The sequence below is a fragment of the Oncorhynchus keta genome, unplaced genomic scaffold, assembly GCF_023373465.1.
Source record: "Oncorhynchus keta strain PuntledgeMale-10-30-2019 unplaced genomic scaffold, Oket_V2 Un_scaffold_584_pilon_pilon, whole genome shotgun sequence".
NCBI classification, from domain to species: domain Eukaryota; kingdom Metazoa; phylum Chordata; class Actinopteri; order Salmoniformes; family Salmonidae; genus Oncorhynchus; species Oncorhynchus keta.
Window position 1 is genome coordinate 472,583 of NW_026290969.1, and position 13,804 is coordinate 486,386.

Sequence of the window (13,804 nt, forward strand, 5' to 3'; positions counted from 1 at the left end):
TGCTGATGGATAGCTGAAGGATAGCTCTGACATTCAGCCAGTTCAGGAACAAACAATCATTTGCAGTAGGCCTATAGCCCAGTAGGTCTTCAACTATGTGGTATACAGTGCCTTCAGAAAGTATTCACACACCTTGATTTTCCCACATTTTATTGTTACAACCTGAATTTAATATGGATTAAATTTAGATTGTGTAAAAATTAATACAAAATGAAAATCTGCAATGTCTTGAGTTAAGTATTCAATCCCAAGTTCAAGAGCAATAATAATAATAATAATAATAATATAGGTTGCATGGACTCACTCTGTGCAATAAATGTTTAACCTCTAAAAGTCAGAGCTTTTTAGGTATCCTAAAAATATAAAATATTGAATTTGGCTTTTAGTACTACAGTATAGACCATAGAAAAACATTCATAAAAGGCTAAAAAGACCAAAATAGTATCATAAGGAATAAGGTTTTGAAGTGTCTGTCCTATATCTAGGAGCTCAGGAAATATATATACACTACCGTTCAAAAGTTTGAGGTCACTTAGAAATGTCCTTGTTTTTTAAAGATTTTTTTTTTGTCCATTAAAAAAATATACATTTGATCTGAAACACAGTGTAGACATTGCTAATGTTGGAAATTACTTTTGTAGCTACAAAATGGTGGAATATCTCCATAGGCGTCCATAGGAGTCCCATTATCAGCAACCATCACCCCTGTGTTCCAATGGCCAAGTTGTGTTAGCTTATCCAAGTTTATCATTTTAAAAGGCTATTTGGCTAATTAGAAAATCATTTTGCAATTATGTTAGCACAGCTGAAAACTGTTGTTCTGATTAAAGAAGCAATAAAACTGACCTTCTTTAGACTAGTTGAGTATCTGGAGCATCAGCATTTGTGGGTTTGATTACAGGCTCAAAATGGCCAGAAACAAAGACTTTTCTTCTGAAACTCGTCAGTCTATTCATGTCCTGAGATATGAAGGCTATTCCATGCGAGAAATTGCCACCAAACTGAAGATCTCGTACAGTGCTGTGTACTACTCCCTACACAGAAAAGTGCAAGCTGGCTCTAACCAGAATAGGAGGAGTGGGAGGCCCCTGTGCACAACTGAGCAAGAGGACAAGTACATTAGAGTGTCTAGTTTGAGAAACAGACGCCTCACAAGTCCTCAACTGGCAGCTTCATTAAATAGTGCCCACCCAACACCAGTCTCAACGTCAACAGTGAAGAGGCGACTCCGGGATGCTGGCCTTCTAGGCAGAGTTGCAAAGATAAAGCCATATCTCTGTCCAGTGTCCTTTTGCACATCTTAATCTTTTTTTTTATTGGCCAGTATGAGATATGGCTTTTTCTTTGCAATGAATATCCCTTTGAGCATGCTGAAGTTACACTTTGGATGGTGTACCAATACACCCAGTCACTATGAAGAAATCGGACATCCTTCCAAACTCAGTTCTTGGAGAGATAGGAAACCATTCAGGGCATTCAAAATGAGGCCAATGGTGATTTTAAAACAGTGACAGAGTTGTGATAGGAGAACAGCTGTGATAGGAGAACAGCTGTGATAGGAGAAAACTGAGGAAGGATCAACATTGTAGTTACTACACAATACAAAAAATATTTCAAAGCATGCACCCTGTGTTGAGGAACAATAGTAAATGTTAAGGAACTATAGTAGTGCCACACATGATTGATGGATACTACAGTGTGTAGTACAGTAATCTACAGTTTACTACATAATTATAGTAAGTACTGTAGTATTCTATAGTAAACTATTATTTTTTCATGTGGGTACCAAACTCCCCAAAAATATGCTTGTGTTTCTGTGGTCGATGAATGAGCAACACTTCGTCGTCTGCTGGTTTTTACCTATGATGACAAAGACAGCCATTCTAATAACAGTAACAGAGTGCAAACAGTATTCCTCGACTGCAGACAACAAAAACATAGACTTTCCCATTAAACAAGCTTTATTCGTGTCACGTCATGACAATGCAGATATGAGGTCGGACATGGTGTATTTGTGAGAATTTGTGCTGCAATGTGATACTGTGTGAAGTCAGCATGCCATGTGATACAGTATATAACACAACATAAGTCCAGTGTTGGTATCAGCACGCAATTATCGTCAACTAAAAACAATTATGTAGAAGAGTGCAATTGGCACAGATTGAAATCAAAATTATTACTTGACATGGCAGAATGCAAGAACTGTAAAACATATATGGACAAGAGGGCAGGCTCTGTGATAAAGAGTCAGAGAGAAAGAAAAACTGAATGATATAGTTAGAGAGTAAGGGAGAAATAGAGGCTGATAGAAAGACAGTAAAAGACAAAGCGAGTAAAAAAAAAAAAGTGTAAGAGCAAGCGAGAGTGAAAGCTTGGTGGCTACGGATCCTGTCAGACTGCTGTGGCGAAGCCTATGCGGTTGTTGCGACGGTCAAACTCTGTGTAGTAGCGGGCGATGAAGTTGGCTCCCAGGATCCAGATAGGGCCAGTAGGGGGCGGCACATCCAAACCCCTAAAAGTCACGCTACATATGTCCTCTCCAAACTGAGATTGCTGCAGACACAAATAGAGTTCAAAGCACAAAACATCTTGGTAAAGACTTCCATAAATGTATATGCAGTTGAAGTCGGATGTTTACATACACCTTAGCCAAACACATTTAAACTCCGTTCTTCACAATTCCTGACATTTAATCCGGGTGAGAATTTCCTGTTTTAGGTCAGTTAGGATCACCACTTTATTTTAAGAACGTGAAATGTCAGAATAATAGAGAGAATGTTTAATTTCAGCTTTTATTTCTTTCATCACATTCTCAGTGGGTCAGAAGTTTACATACACTCAATTAGTATTTGTTAGCATTGTCTTTAAATTGTTTAACTTGGGTCAAACATTTTGGGTAGCCTTCCACAAGCTTCCCACAATAAGTTGGGTGAATTTTATGATGGCCACTCCAATAGCTTGACTGTTGTGCTTAAGCCATTTTGCCACAACTTTGGAAGATTTCTTGGGGTCATTGTCCATTTGGAAGACCCATTTGTGACCAAGCTTTAAAATCCTCACTGATGTCTTGAGATGTTGCTTCAATATATCAACATAATTTTCCTACCACATGATGCCATCTATTTTGTGAAGTGCACCAGTCCCTCCTGCAGAAAAGCACCCCCACAACATGATGCTGCCACCCGAGCTTCACGGTTGGGATGGTGTTCTTCGGCTTGCAAGCGTCCCCCTTTTCCCTCCAAACATAACAATAGTCATTATAGCCAAACAGTTCTATTTTTGTTTCATCAGACCAGAGGACATTTCTCCAAAAAGTACGGTCCCCATGTGCAGTTGCAAACCGCAGTCTGGCTTTTTTATGGAGGTTTTGGAGCAGTGGCTTCTTCCTTGCTGAGCGGCCTTTCAGGTTATGTCGATATAGGACTCGTTTTACTGTGGATATAGATACTTTTGTACCCGTTTCCTCCAGCATCTTCACAGGGTCCTTTGCTGTTGTTCCGGGATTGATTTACACTTTTTTGCACCAAAGTACATTCATCTCTAGGAGACAGAACGCGTCTCCTTCCTGAGCATTATGACGGATGCATGATCCCATGGTGTTTATACTTGTGTACTATTGTTTGCACAGATGAATGTGGTACCTTCAGGCATTTGGAAATTGCTCCCAAGGGCGAACTAGACTTGTGGAAGTATACAATTTATTTTCTGGAGGTCTTGGATGATTTCTTTTGGCTTTCCCATGATGCCAAGCAAAGAGGCACTGAGTCTCAAGGTAGGCCTTGAAATACATCCACAGGTGCACCTCCAATTGACTCAAATTATGTTGATTAGCCTATCAGAAGCTTCTAAAGCCTTGACATAATTTTCTGGAATTTTTAAAGCTGTTTAAAGGCACAGTCAACTTAGTGTATGTAAACTTCTGACCCACTGGAATTGTGATACGTGAAATAATCTGTCTGTAAACAATTGTTGGAAAAATGACTTGTGTCATGCACAAAGTAGATCTTCTAACCGACTTGCCAAAACTATAGTTTGTGAACAAGAAATTTGTGGAGTGGTTGAAAAACGAGTTTAATGACTCCAACCTAAGTGTATGTAAACTTCCCGAATTCAACTGTATGCAATTGTCACGGCTGATTTCCTCCTCTTCGTCTGAAGAGGTGTAGCAGGGATCGGACCAAAATGCAGCGTAGTTCGTGTTCAACATGTTTAATGAAAGACGATAACACTACACAAATACAAAATAACTAACGTGGCAAAACCGAAACAGTCCTATCTGGTGCAGAGAACACAAAGGCAGGAAACAATCACCCACAAAGTACCCACAGAATATGGCTGCCTAAATATGGTTCCCAATCAGAGACAACGATAGACAACTGCCTCTAATTGAGAACCAATCTAGGCAACCATAGACATACACTCTACCTAGAAAGGAACAGCCCCATAAACCGCCAAAAAACCCTAGATAAGACAAAAAACACATACATCACCCATGTCACACCCTGACCTAACCAAAATAACAAGGAAAACAAAGAATACTAAGGTCAGGGTGTGACAGTAATGCAATGTCACTGCTATAAGCAAGGGATAATCAACCAGGGGCTATGAATTCCATTTGAAAATAATGAACTACGTGGAAGGTATGTTCCACGACATGCTAGCAAAGTGGAACTAATCTTCCATGGAGTTGCATATTGATTATCCCTTTTATACAATGGCTATAATTGAACACATTTGCCACTAAGATGTGGTCATTTGCAGGTAGAAATGTCCCTTATCTTTAAAAAAAGTTAGAGTGCTGTATAAATGCAGTACACTGTAGTATAACTGTAGTTAGTGTGCAGTAAAGCTGCAGTATGCTGCATCCATGTGTCGTGGGTGTGGAGTCAGACGCAGGAAACAGAAAGTGCAATACGGTGCTCTTTAATGAACTCATGCAACACTGGGTGCTCAAAACCAAATGCCCCAAATACGGGGGCCGAAAATAGTACAGTAGAATACACGACCAGGAACAAACACGTTCCTCTACTACACAATAATTAATCCCGCACAAAGAAACAGGCGGGCCGGCTGTCTAATAAAGCCCCACTAATGACTCCCTAACAGGTGCTAACAATAAACATACAAGGAGGGGGAGGAAAGACAATCAGTGTCAGCTAATAGGCCACCGGGAAGGGGAGCCACCCTCGGTCGGACTCGTAACATCCAAAATATTTTTTTTTTTAGTGCAGTAATTTTGCAGTGTAAGTGCAGTTGCAGTGCAGTATAACTGCAGTTACACTATTCTGCTATTATCGCGTCCAAAATACCACAGTTTACTGCAGTTACTGCACTTTAACTGCCGTTTCAAAACTGCAATAATTTTTTGTAAGCGGTGTTCAACATCTATGAAGTAGCTAGTAAGTTTACTGCAGTAGTTGACTTGGTAACCAAACAAACAGACTTGCGAGTTCATCTAACCCAACCATACGTCCTAGCTTTCTATTATGAAAATAAAATTCAACAATGCAATAACGTTAATGTTTTCAATTCAATTTTTTGCTTTCAAAAGCAGCTCAAATATAGAACATGTGAGAATGAACTAGCCATTGAATTCTGCCGTGCTGATATACCATGCATTATAGGGAAATAATGTACATTCTAGAATGCCCTTTAAGCCAATCAGAAATGATTATTCAACAATGCCATGGTATAAATCCAAAATAAACATGACATAATAGCTGCGAAGGTATCAAAGACAATCACCCTGTACCTGTATCCCAGTCGAGCTCGTTTCCATGTTGCTTACCCATAAGATGTAGTCTCCTTCAGTGAGTGAGTACTCATGGCCTCCCAGGTGGAAGGTGACACTGGGTAAGGACTTTACCAGGTCACAGTTCACAGTATACTGAAAAGGGGACAAAAAACACAGTTTAGTCCACACCAGAGGGGTATTCCAGAAAGCCGGATTAGTGACTTAACTCAAACCAGAATTTACGGCTCCAGAAGGAGTTTGAAAGAGATTCTGATCAGAGACTATAGCAACGAATGCGCTGAAGCGAATCTGCTACCTAATAGGTTACGTGATTTTAGCCTATGCTGGTGAACGAATACGGGATTTATCCGTAAAATCAGATTCCCGTTTGTCACTATGGCCTGTCCTTTCTTTGAAAATCAACTTGACATCGGAGCCTGCATTGTTTGCCGTGCTTTACAAAGTAAATTAATTGTCCCTCAAAATAGATCCTTTAGATCATTCAGAAGAAGTTCTTTGAATATTATCGTTTTTCAGCACAATCACTCATATCTGGTCAATTTACTCAACCCATATATAGCAAATGTAACCCAACGCTGTTTCGCTTTGACTATACAAACTCTTGTGTATTGCGTTGCGATTTTTTCCCACTGGAAGTTTCCGGTACAATGTGGGCGATGCTGAGCTATTTTTTTAATGTATTTGTTGCATTCCCTGGCCATCAAGCTGTCCATATGATCAAGGAGGACTTTTACAGAATTGAAGGTAGGCTGACTGTCAGGGAAGCTTTGCTAATCTCAAAATCAATAAACATAGGCAACATGATAAACAGCCTAATTCATCCTGCAGATTTCCCCAATGTCATTGGTGCTATAGAATCAATGTTACAATAAACGTGCTCTATAAAGTGAAAACATGATCACCCATGTGTGTATGCTAAACTTCTTAGATATTGGAATCGTGCTACTTCTTTTGCGAACTTACCCTGGCTCCAATTTTCTGCTAGGCTCCCTCTGGCTTTTGCTGTGGTGGATATATTACTTTCGTTGGTAAATATGTGATCATATTCATTGCATGTTGTCACATTTGTTTCTTGTTCGAGACTTGTGAAATATTGGACTCTGTCTTTTGACTCCAGTTCTATCGTTTTTTCCTGTCATCGAAATGAGGACCTTTTTGAATGTTGCCTTACTACAACCTGCCAGTTGTCAGATCAACCGAACTGCACTTCGCTTGGCCTAATAACTTAATAGAGAAGCAGCCATTCTGGAACCAAGAAATCCGGGACTCCCTCAGCTGATTAAGACAAGACGGATATGTTCAGGAAATCCTGCATTTGTTAAACAATCTTTCTTGAATACCCCTCTGAAGATAAGATAGTTAAAGGGTCAATCTGCATTTGCTACATACATTTTTTTGTACTTATAAATTAGTAATTTGTAGGTCCTACCCATTGATTCTTGAAACATTTTACTTATAAATGCCTCATGAGCTTAGTTCATGTCATATCCCATCAGAAGTCAAAATATAACCTTGTTTTATTCCAATGTTTGTAAAAAAAAAAAATGTAAACACACACTGTATAGACTAAAAACATGGTTAAAACTTGAGTGGTTATATTTTTGCAGGATAATCCCTTAGCTTTTAATGGAAACAGTGTCAGGGAAATACTTTATTATTGTTTCAACTGCAGATTGCCCCTTTAAGAGACTGGCTGAGGTGATTCAATTAATCTGGGCAGGCCAGGTGCCCCGTTCAAAGCCCACTGAGAAGTTGGCTCTCCGCTCAAAACAGAAGTGACGTAGGAGCACGTGGAGTAACGAGTAGGATTCTGTGTTTTCACATGCAAAGGTGATAGCTTTTGATAGAAAAATAAAAACATATATTTTATGGACGATGCACAATGCTGCCAACATGACCAAGCGGCGCAGATTACTGTTTGATTTGAGGCGGGTACTCCTCACTCACCCTGGGCCATAGACAGGTGACAAGCAGCATAATCAAATCTGCCCAATTTGTGATGTACATACCCCTCCCTCTGCCAGCTCTGTGGCTCCAATGGTCTTCATCAGTACAGACACAGAAGAGGCAGGGCCTGTAATGTAGGAGGAGCCTGTGTCAATCACAGCCATGCAGCCCTCCTTACAGAACAGCATCTCCTCCCCCACAGACACCCTGGTAGAGAAAGATAATTACACATATTTATTTCTACCTTTATTTAACTAGGCAAGTCAGTTAAAGAACAAATTCTTATTTTCACTGATGGCCTAGGAACAGCGGGTTAACTGCCTTGATAAGGAGCAGAACGACAGCTTTTCACCTTGGGGATTTGATCTTGCAACCTTCCGGTTACTAGTCCAACGCTCTAACCACTAGGCTACCTGCCTACACCTATACATACATACATACATACATACATACATACATACATACATGCAAATGCACCTGCACTGACCAACAGACACACAGAGCGACAGACAACATACACACAGACCTATACAACTTTCCCATCTCACCCTTTCATGTTGACCTCCCATTTTCCTGCCTCACGGGTGCCCATGTAGTTGAAGGTACCAGTGTAGTAGTCTGGGTCTGTCCCTCCCAGCACTAGCTCTCCACCTGGTTTGTGCATTGGATCTCTGAGAGAAGAAAAACATATTTTGAACTAATTCACAGATTCTAAAAGTACTTATTTGTGTATGTGGAGGAATAATCTGTATATGAACAGTGATAGTGATATCTCCTACTTGCTGTAATAGACAGAGAAGACGTCGTCCTTGAGGACGTGCTGGGACATAATGCGGTCGAACACGGGGGTGATGCCGTCGATGGCCACAATGGGGTAGCCCATCCCCAGGACCCCATCAAACTTGGCAAAGATGAAGGGGATGGCAGGCAGGGCTGTAACCTCAGCAAATACCTGGACCACTGGGATGCCACCCACCTAGAGGAAGCACAGAGTAAGATGTTGTTCCATAATACCTAGATAAAGGTTTTCCCCCAGTGAGATGATCCTACTGTAGACCACTACTTATGGGCAAGTCTACTATTATTTCCCAAATTTGATCATTAAAAAGGACAATAAAAATAGGTGATAGGAAACAGATTAGGAGAAAGCGAAGGAAGGTTGTTTTCCTGTTGAGGTGTTGCGTTACACTCACCACAACCACATCCTCACTCAGGAACCCTCTGACATTTCCAGAGGCATACTGGATGGAGAAAGCTGTCCCGTTCTCTATGTGTGTTCGGGATTTGGAGGCATCATATCTGTTGTGGGTAACTGAGAGTTCAAAGGTCACTGAGTCATAATCATCCGGGAACATCATCATCTCTGGTGACGCAATCATACAGGTTTTGTGTGTGTGTGTGTGTGTGTGTGTGTGTGTGGGTACTCACAGCAGGCAGTATAGAGAGGGGAACAGTTGTAAGAGGGCACCCACAGGTTGGCTGAGCCTGTATCAAACACCACATTGAATATCTGAGCAGGAGAACCAATACTGATCTCCCCATAATACTGGGCCTGAGAAGAAGAGAGAAGAGGAAGCAATGAATCATTTACACCACTGAGTTGGGCATAGGTTTCGTGTCCTCTCATTTATGTGCTAATCCAATGTCAATTGCATCTAAGTGTTGTCAGTGCAATGTGTGCATGTGGTCTCTCACATCCAGGTAGTTGGTGAGGGGGGTGGGGGTGGTCCCATTGCTGGTGGAGGGGTCATCTTTGCTTTTCTGGGCCAATTCAGCAAAGAACTGGGCTGGGGACACGCCTATCTCATGCAGAGTCTCTCTTATGGAGGGCATCTTCTTCAGACTGATCCTGATCAGAGAGGACAATGGTAAGGAAAGACCATCCAATAGAATTATATATAGGGAGTGACCAGGGGTGGGTTTATACAATCCAGTCTGCAATCTTGGACGATTTGGTGATATAAGACCATGTGTCCTCGTGTCAGTATGACATTGTTGTTTCTACAGCTCTGCCAAAAATACACATTCTTTATTGAGTTAGTTAAGCAAAAGAGGCTGGTTTAAATGGATAAAATACACTCAAGTATCCATTCAACCTCCTTTGTTGTCTATCGTAGGTGACATTACATCGTAGGAACATAACACTGAGGACCATAACACATTGCAGAGTAGACTTCATATAGTGAGACACACAAAAAAAATGGTTACCTTTGTAAGGCATTGGTTGTGGTCATCGTCAGTGACAGAGCAATCACACACACCCAGCAATGCATCAGCATGGCCATGGAGACTCTGAAGAGCGAAGGAGTGTACGGGCCCTGAGAAGACGCACAAGTTCTCCTAGTCAAGTTATCCTAGTATCGTTCCTCCGGGCACACCAGCTGGTTGTATATCCAATCTTCTGAAAGATTGGCCCCTCTCTCTCTTTCTCACTGTCTATCTAATCTTTTTATACCATCTCTCCTTCACTCCTTCAATGAGTTCTGACCCAAAGGCCACTGGCTCGGAGTTTCCCTAGAAGTGTCCACCAAAAACAACCCTCTTCTCCCTCCCTCCCTCCCTCCCTCCCTCCCTCCCTCCCTCCCTCCCTCCCTCCCTCCCTCCCTCCCTCCCTCCCTCCCTCCCTCCCTCCCTCCCTCCCTCCCCCTCAGCCAGCACTCCCTGACAAACGGGTCCCAGAGCGAGGTTTAACCTGTGACCCCTGGGAACATATTGGATACAGAAAGCAGGGACGTAAGGGTTTGAGAGAGAGAGAGAGCTCTCTAGCCATGCTGGGCTTCCATCATCAAAACTGCAAGGGTGAAGGCCTGTGAGAAGAGGAGTGGGTGCCTTGGGTGGGGTGGGGGATAAAGAAGGGAGAAGCTGTAGGGGGGGACAGAGGAGTAGGAGAGGGTGCTGACAGGGATCACCCAGGCTTACAGTAGGAGACAGAAAATTGCCCTGTGAAATCTGGAAAGTAGCTATAAGATCTGAAAGCAATGATTGCCAGATTATGCAGTAATACATTAAGACCTAGTGAAATGGACTGTAAAAACATCACAGACCAGATGTTAACTTAAAGTGCCATCTCTTTCCTTTCTGCTAAAGTATACTGCATCTGCTCCAACTTGACACTGTATGCTGCAATGATTTCCCTTTATCTTCCCTGTCTTAAGTGGAGTTTTCCCATACCCTTCCAGCTCGTATCTGCAGAGTAGAGAGCACTCACACCTGTCTGTTTACACTCTCCTAATACAAAGCTGTACTGCTAGCAACTCAAGTCTACTCTCATTCGGTAGGTTATTGATTATTAGGCACTAAATCCATAGGGACAAGACAACACTTGTCTCTGAAATATTCCAAATCAATATTCCAGATAGGAATACTCAGTAGGAAATGGAGCAAATCCTAAACTTTGTTTGTGGGGGTTGTGCTGTGGACCTCAGACTAGATACTAAGCTAGTATCACGTTTTAAGGTAGGACCCAGGTGCAGACAGTGTTGAGGGATCAAAAGTTTATTCCTCATACAGGGGCAGGCAAATGCCAGTTCAAGGCAGGCAGGGGTCAATAATCAAGAGAGGGTGTAAGGTACAGGACAGCAGGCGGGCTCAGGGTCAGGTCAGGCAGAGATCGGTAATCCAGAGTAGTGGGGCAAAGGTACAGGACGACAGGCAGGCTCAGGGTCAGGTCAGGCAGAGATTGGTAATCCAGAGTAGTGGGGCAAAGGTACAGGACGACAGGCAGGTTCAGGGCAGGCAGAATGGTCAGAACCGGGAAACTAGAAAATGGGAGCAAGGAAACGGCAGGCGCAGGGAAACAAAACGCTGGTAGGTTCTACAAACAAAACGAACTGGCAACAGACAAACAGGGATAAAATACACAGGGGATAATGGTGGGCGACACCTGGAGGGGGTGGAGACAATGACAAAGACAGGTGAAACAGATCAGCGCATGACAGCTAGGCTAGCTAATGTCTATCTGCAGGCTAACCAATAACTGTAAATGTACAGGCCTACATATGTGCGAAGAGTACAGTTTTGGATTTTGCTCATTTTTAGATATATTGTTTAGAACAATATATATTCTTCAAACATGTCAAATTTCCAGGGTGGGCTCTCTGGTACATATTTCCCAAATGAAGCTATGACCCATTTTATACACACCAGCAGAGGGATTCCCTTTGAATCCATTTCCTCATTGACTGTGTTGGTAGTGCTCATAAAATAATAACTTCAAAAGTAGCACAGATCCCATTCTAGAAATTGCATGTGCTTGTAGAGTATATTAAATAAAACAATAAATAAAACAATATGTCTAAAAATGTACAAATAAATAGAAAAAGGGTACTTTTTATTTTTTTTATTTATATGAATATGTTTTATGTTGATAACATTTATGTGAATTTTTTTATTTCAGAATCTAGACATACTCCATATTTTAGCTGACAACATCAGGAAAAGGATTTACGCACCCTTCAATGGGGCAGAAGTCCGTGTGTTGTCGTGATTCTGGGTGGCCAGAGACAGTGTCTTCAGAAAGTATTCACACCCCTTTAGAGTCGGACTTTAATAAAATTCATTACATTTAGATTACAAATTAATTTAAAATGAAATGCTGAAATGTCTTGAGTCAATAAGTATTCAGCCCTTTTGTTATGGCAAGCCTAAATAGGTTTAGGAATAAAAATGTGCTTAACAAGTCACATAAAAAAGTTGAATTGACTCAACTTGTCTACGATAGTTTTTAACATGATTCTTAAATGACTACTGCACCTCTGTGCCCAACACTTACTATTATCTGTAAGGTCCTTAAGATTTGAGCAGTGAATTTCAAGCACAGATTCAACCACAAAGACCATGGAGCTTTTCCTACAAAGAAGTTCACAAAGAAGGGCACCTACTGGTAGATGTGTAAAAAAATTAACAGACATTGAATATCCCTTGCATGGTCCCTTTGAGCATACAGTTATTAATTTTACACTTTGGATGGTGTATCAATACACCCAGTCACTACAAAGATACAGGTGACCTTCTTAAATCAATTGCCGGGAGAGGAAGGAAACGACTCAGGGATTTCACAATGAGGCCAATGGTGATTAAAACAAGTTACAGAGATTAATGGCTGTGATATGAGATACCTGAGGATGGATTAACAACATTGTAGTTACTCCACAAAACTAACATAAAGGACAGAGTGAAGAGAAGGATGGATTCAAAAACATACATCCTGTCTGCAATAAGGCACTAAAGTAATATTGACAAAAATGTGCATATTGTACAATGCAAATATTGTACAATCCTGGTGTGCACAGCTCTTACCCAAAAAGACCCCAAATCGCTGCCAAAGGTTATTCTAACATGTATTGACTGAAGGGGTTGGATACTTACTTATCTAGTCAATATATATTAGTGTTTTATTTTCCATTAATTAAAAAATATATCATTTGACTTCCACTTTGAGTTTACAGAGCATTTTGTGTAGATTGTTGACACAAATGATAATTAGAACCATTTCAATTCCATGAACACAATGACATGTGGATAAAGTGAAAGGGTGTGAATGTTTTCTGAAGGTGCTGTAGCTAGCAACAATGACAAGAATCTGTCATGTGGGGAATTGTAGGTGGCTCGTCAGTTCGTTTTTTTTTATCTTGTTCTTGATACTATGTCTAATTTTGAAATGCTTTGACTGATGTCATGTCAGTGCTAATATGGCACACATTCCCTAACTAACCGACAACTGTAGCGTTGTATTTGAGAGACAACAAGTGCTCATTGTGCACATTTGATATGTTTTCAATAAGCATTGGAGACAAAATATAATTTACATGTTGTCAACAATTTTAAGCTAACTGAGTTTGTTTTGCCCCGTCTTTGCACACCCACCAGTTTAGCTGATAAACAACCAACCCTTCTATAAGGAGTATAAATGACACCAAGATCTTGTCGGCATCATGTATAGTTTACGCATCATAAGGGTCTTAAAGGAGCCATGTATAGGTCTAAAATATCCACTTTCATCCCCCCCAAAATATGTGTTTTTCAAATGTAAAAGGTATGTTAAACATCCTTCCTCTCAATGAAGTTTCTACATGAGAATTGCCACAGCAACCTGAGATACCA

The 13,804-nt window shown here is 41.0% G+C and overlaps 1 protein-coding gene across 1 annotated transcript; it reads right to left on the reverse strand.

Annotated features, from left to right (window-relative positions):
- Nucleotides 1–1,940: 1,940 nt before the first annotated feature.
- Nucleotides 1,941–10,167, reverse strand: LOC118360455 (renin-like). Its single transcript, XM_035739704.2, has 9 exons — nucleotides 9,911–10,167; nucleotides 9,398–9,551; nucleotides 9,131–9,254; nucleotides 8,896–9,014; nucleotides 8,482–8,678; nucleotides 8,251–8,373; nucleotides 7,765–7,909; nucleotides 5,789–5,887; nucleotides 1,941–2,553 (listed from the first exon to the last, which is right to left on the reverse strand). Exons 1-9 carry the CDS (start codon nucleotides 9,985–9,987, stop codon nucleotides 2,392–2,394), a joined length of 1,200 nt encoding a protein of 399 aa, XP_035595597.1. The 5' UTR covers nucleotides 9,988–10,167; the 3' UTR covers nucleotides 1,941–2,391.
- Between the last annotated feature and the right edge of the window lie 3,637 nt (nucleotides 10,168–13,804).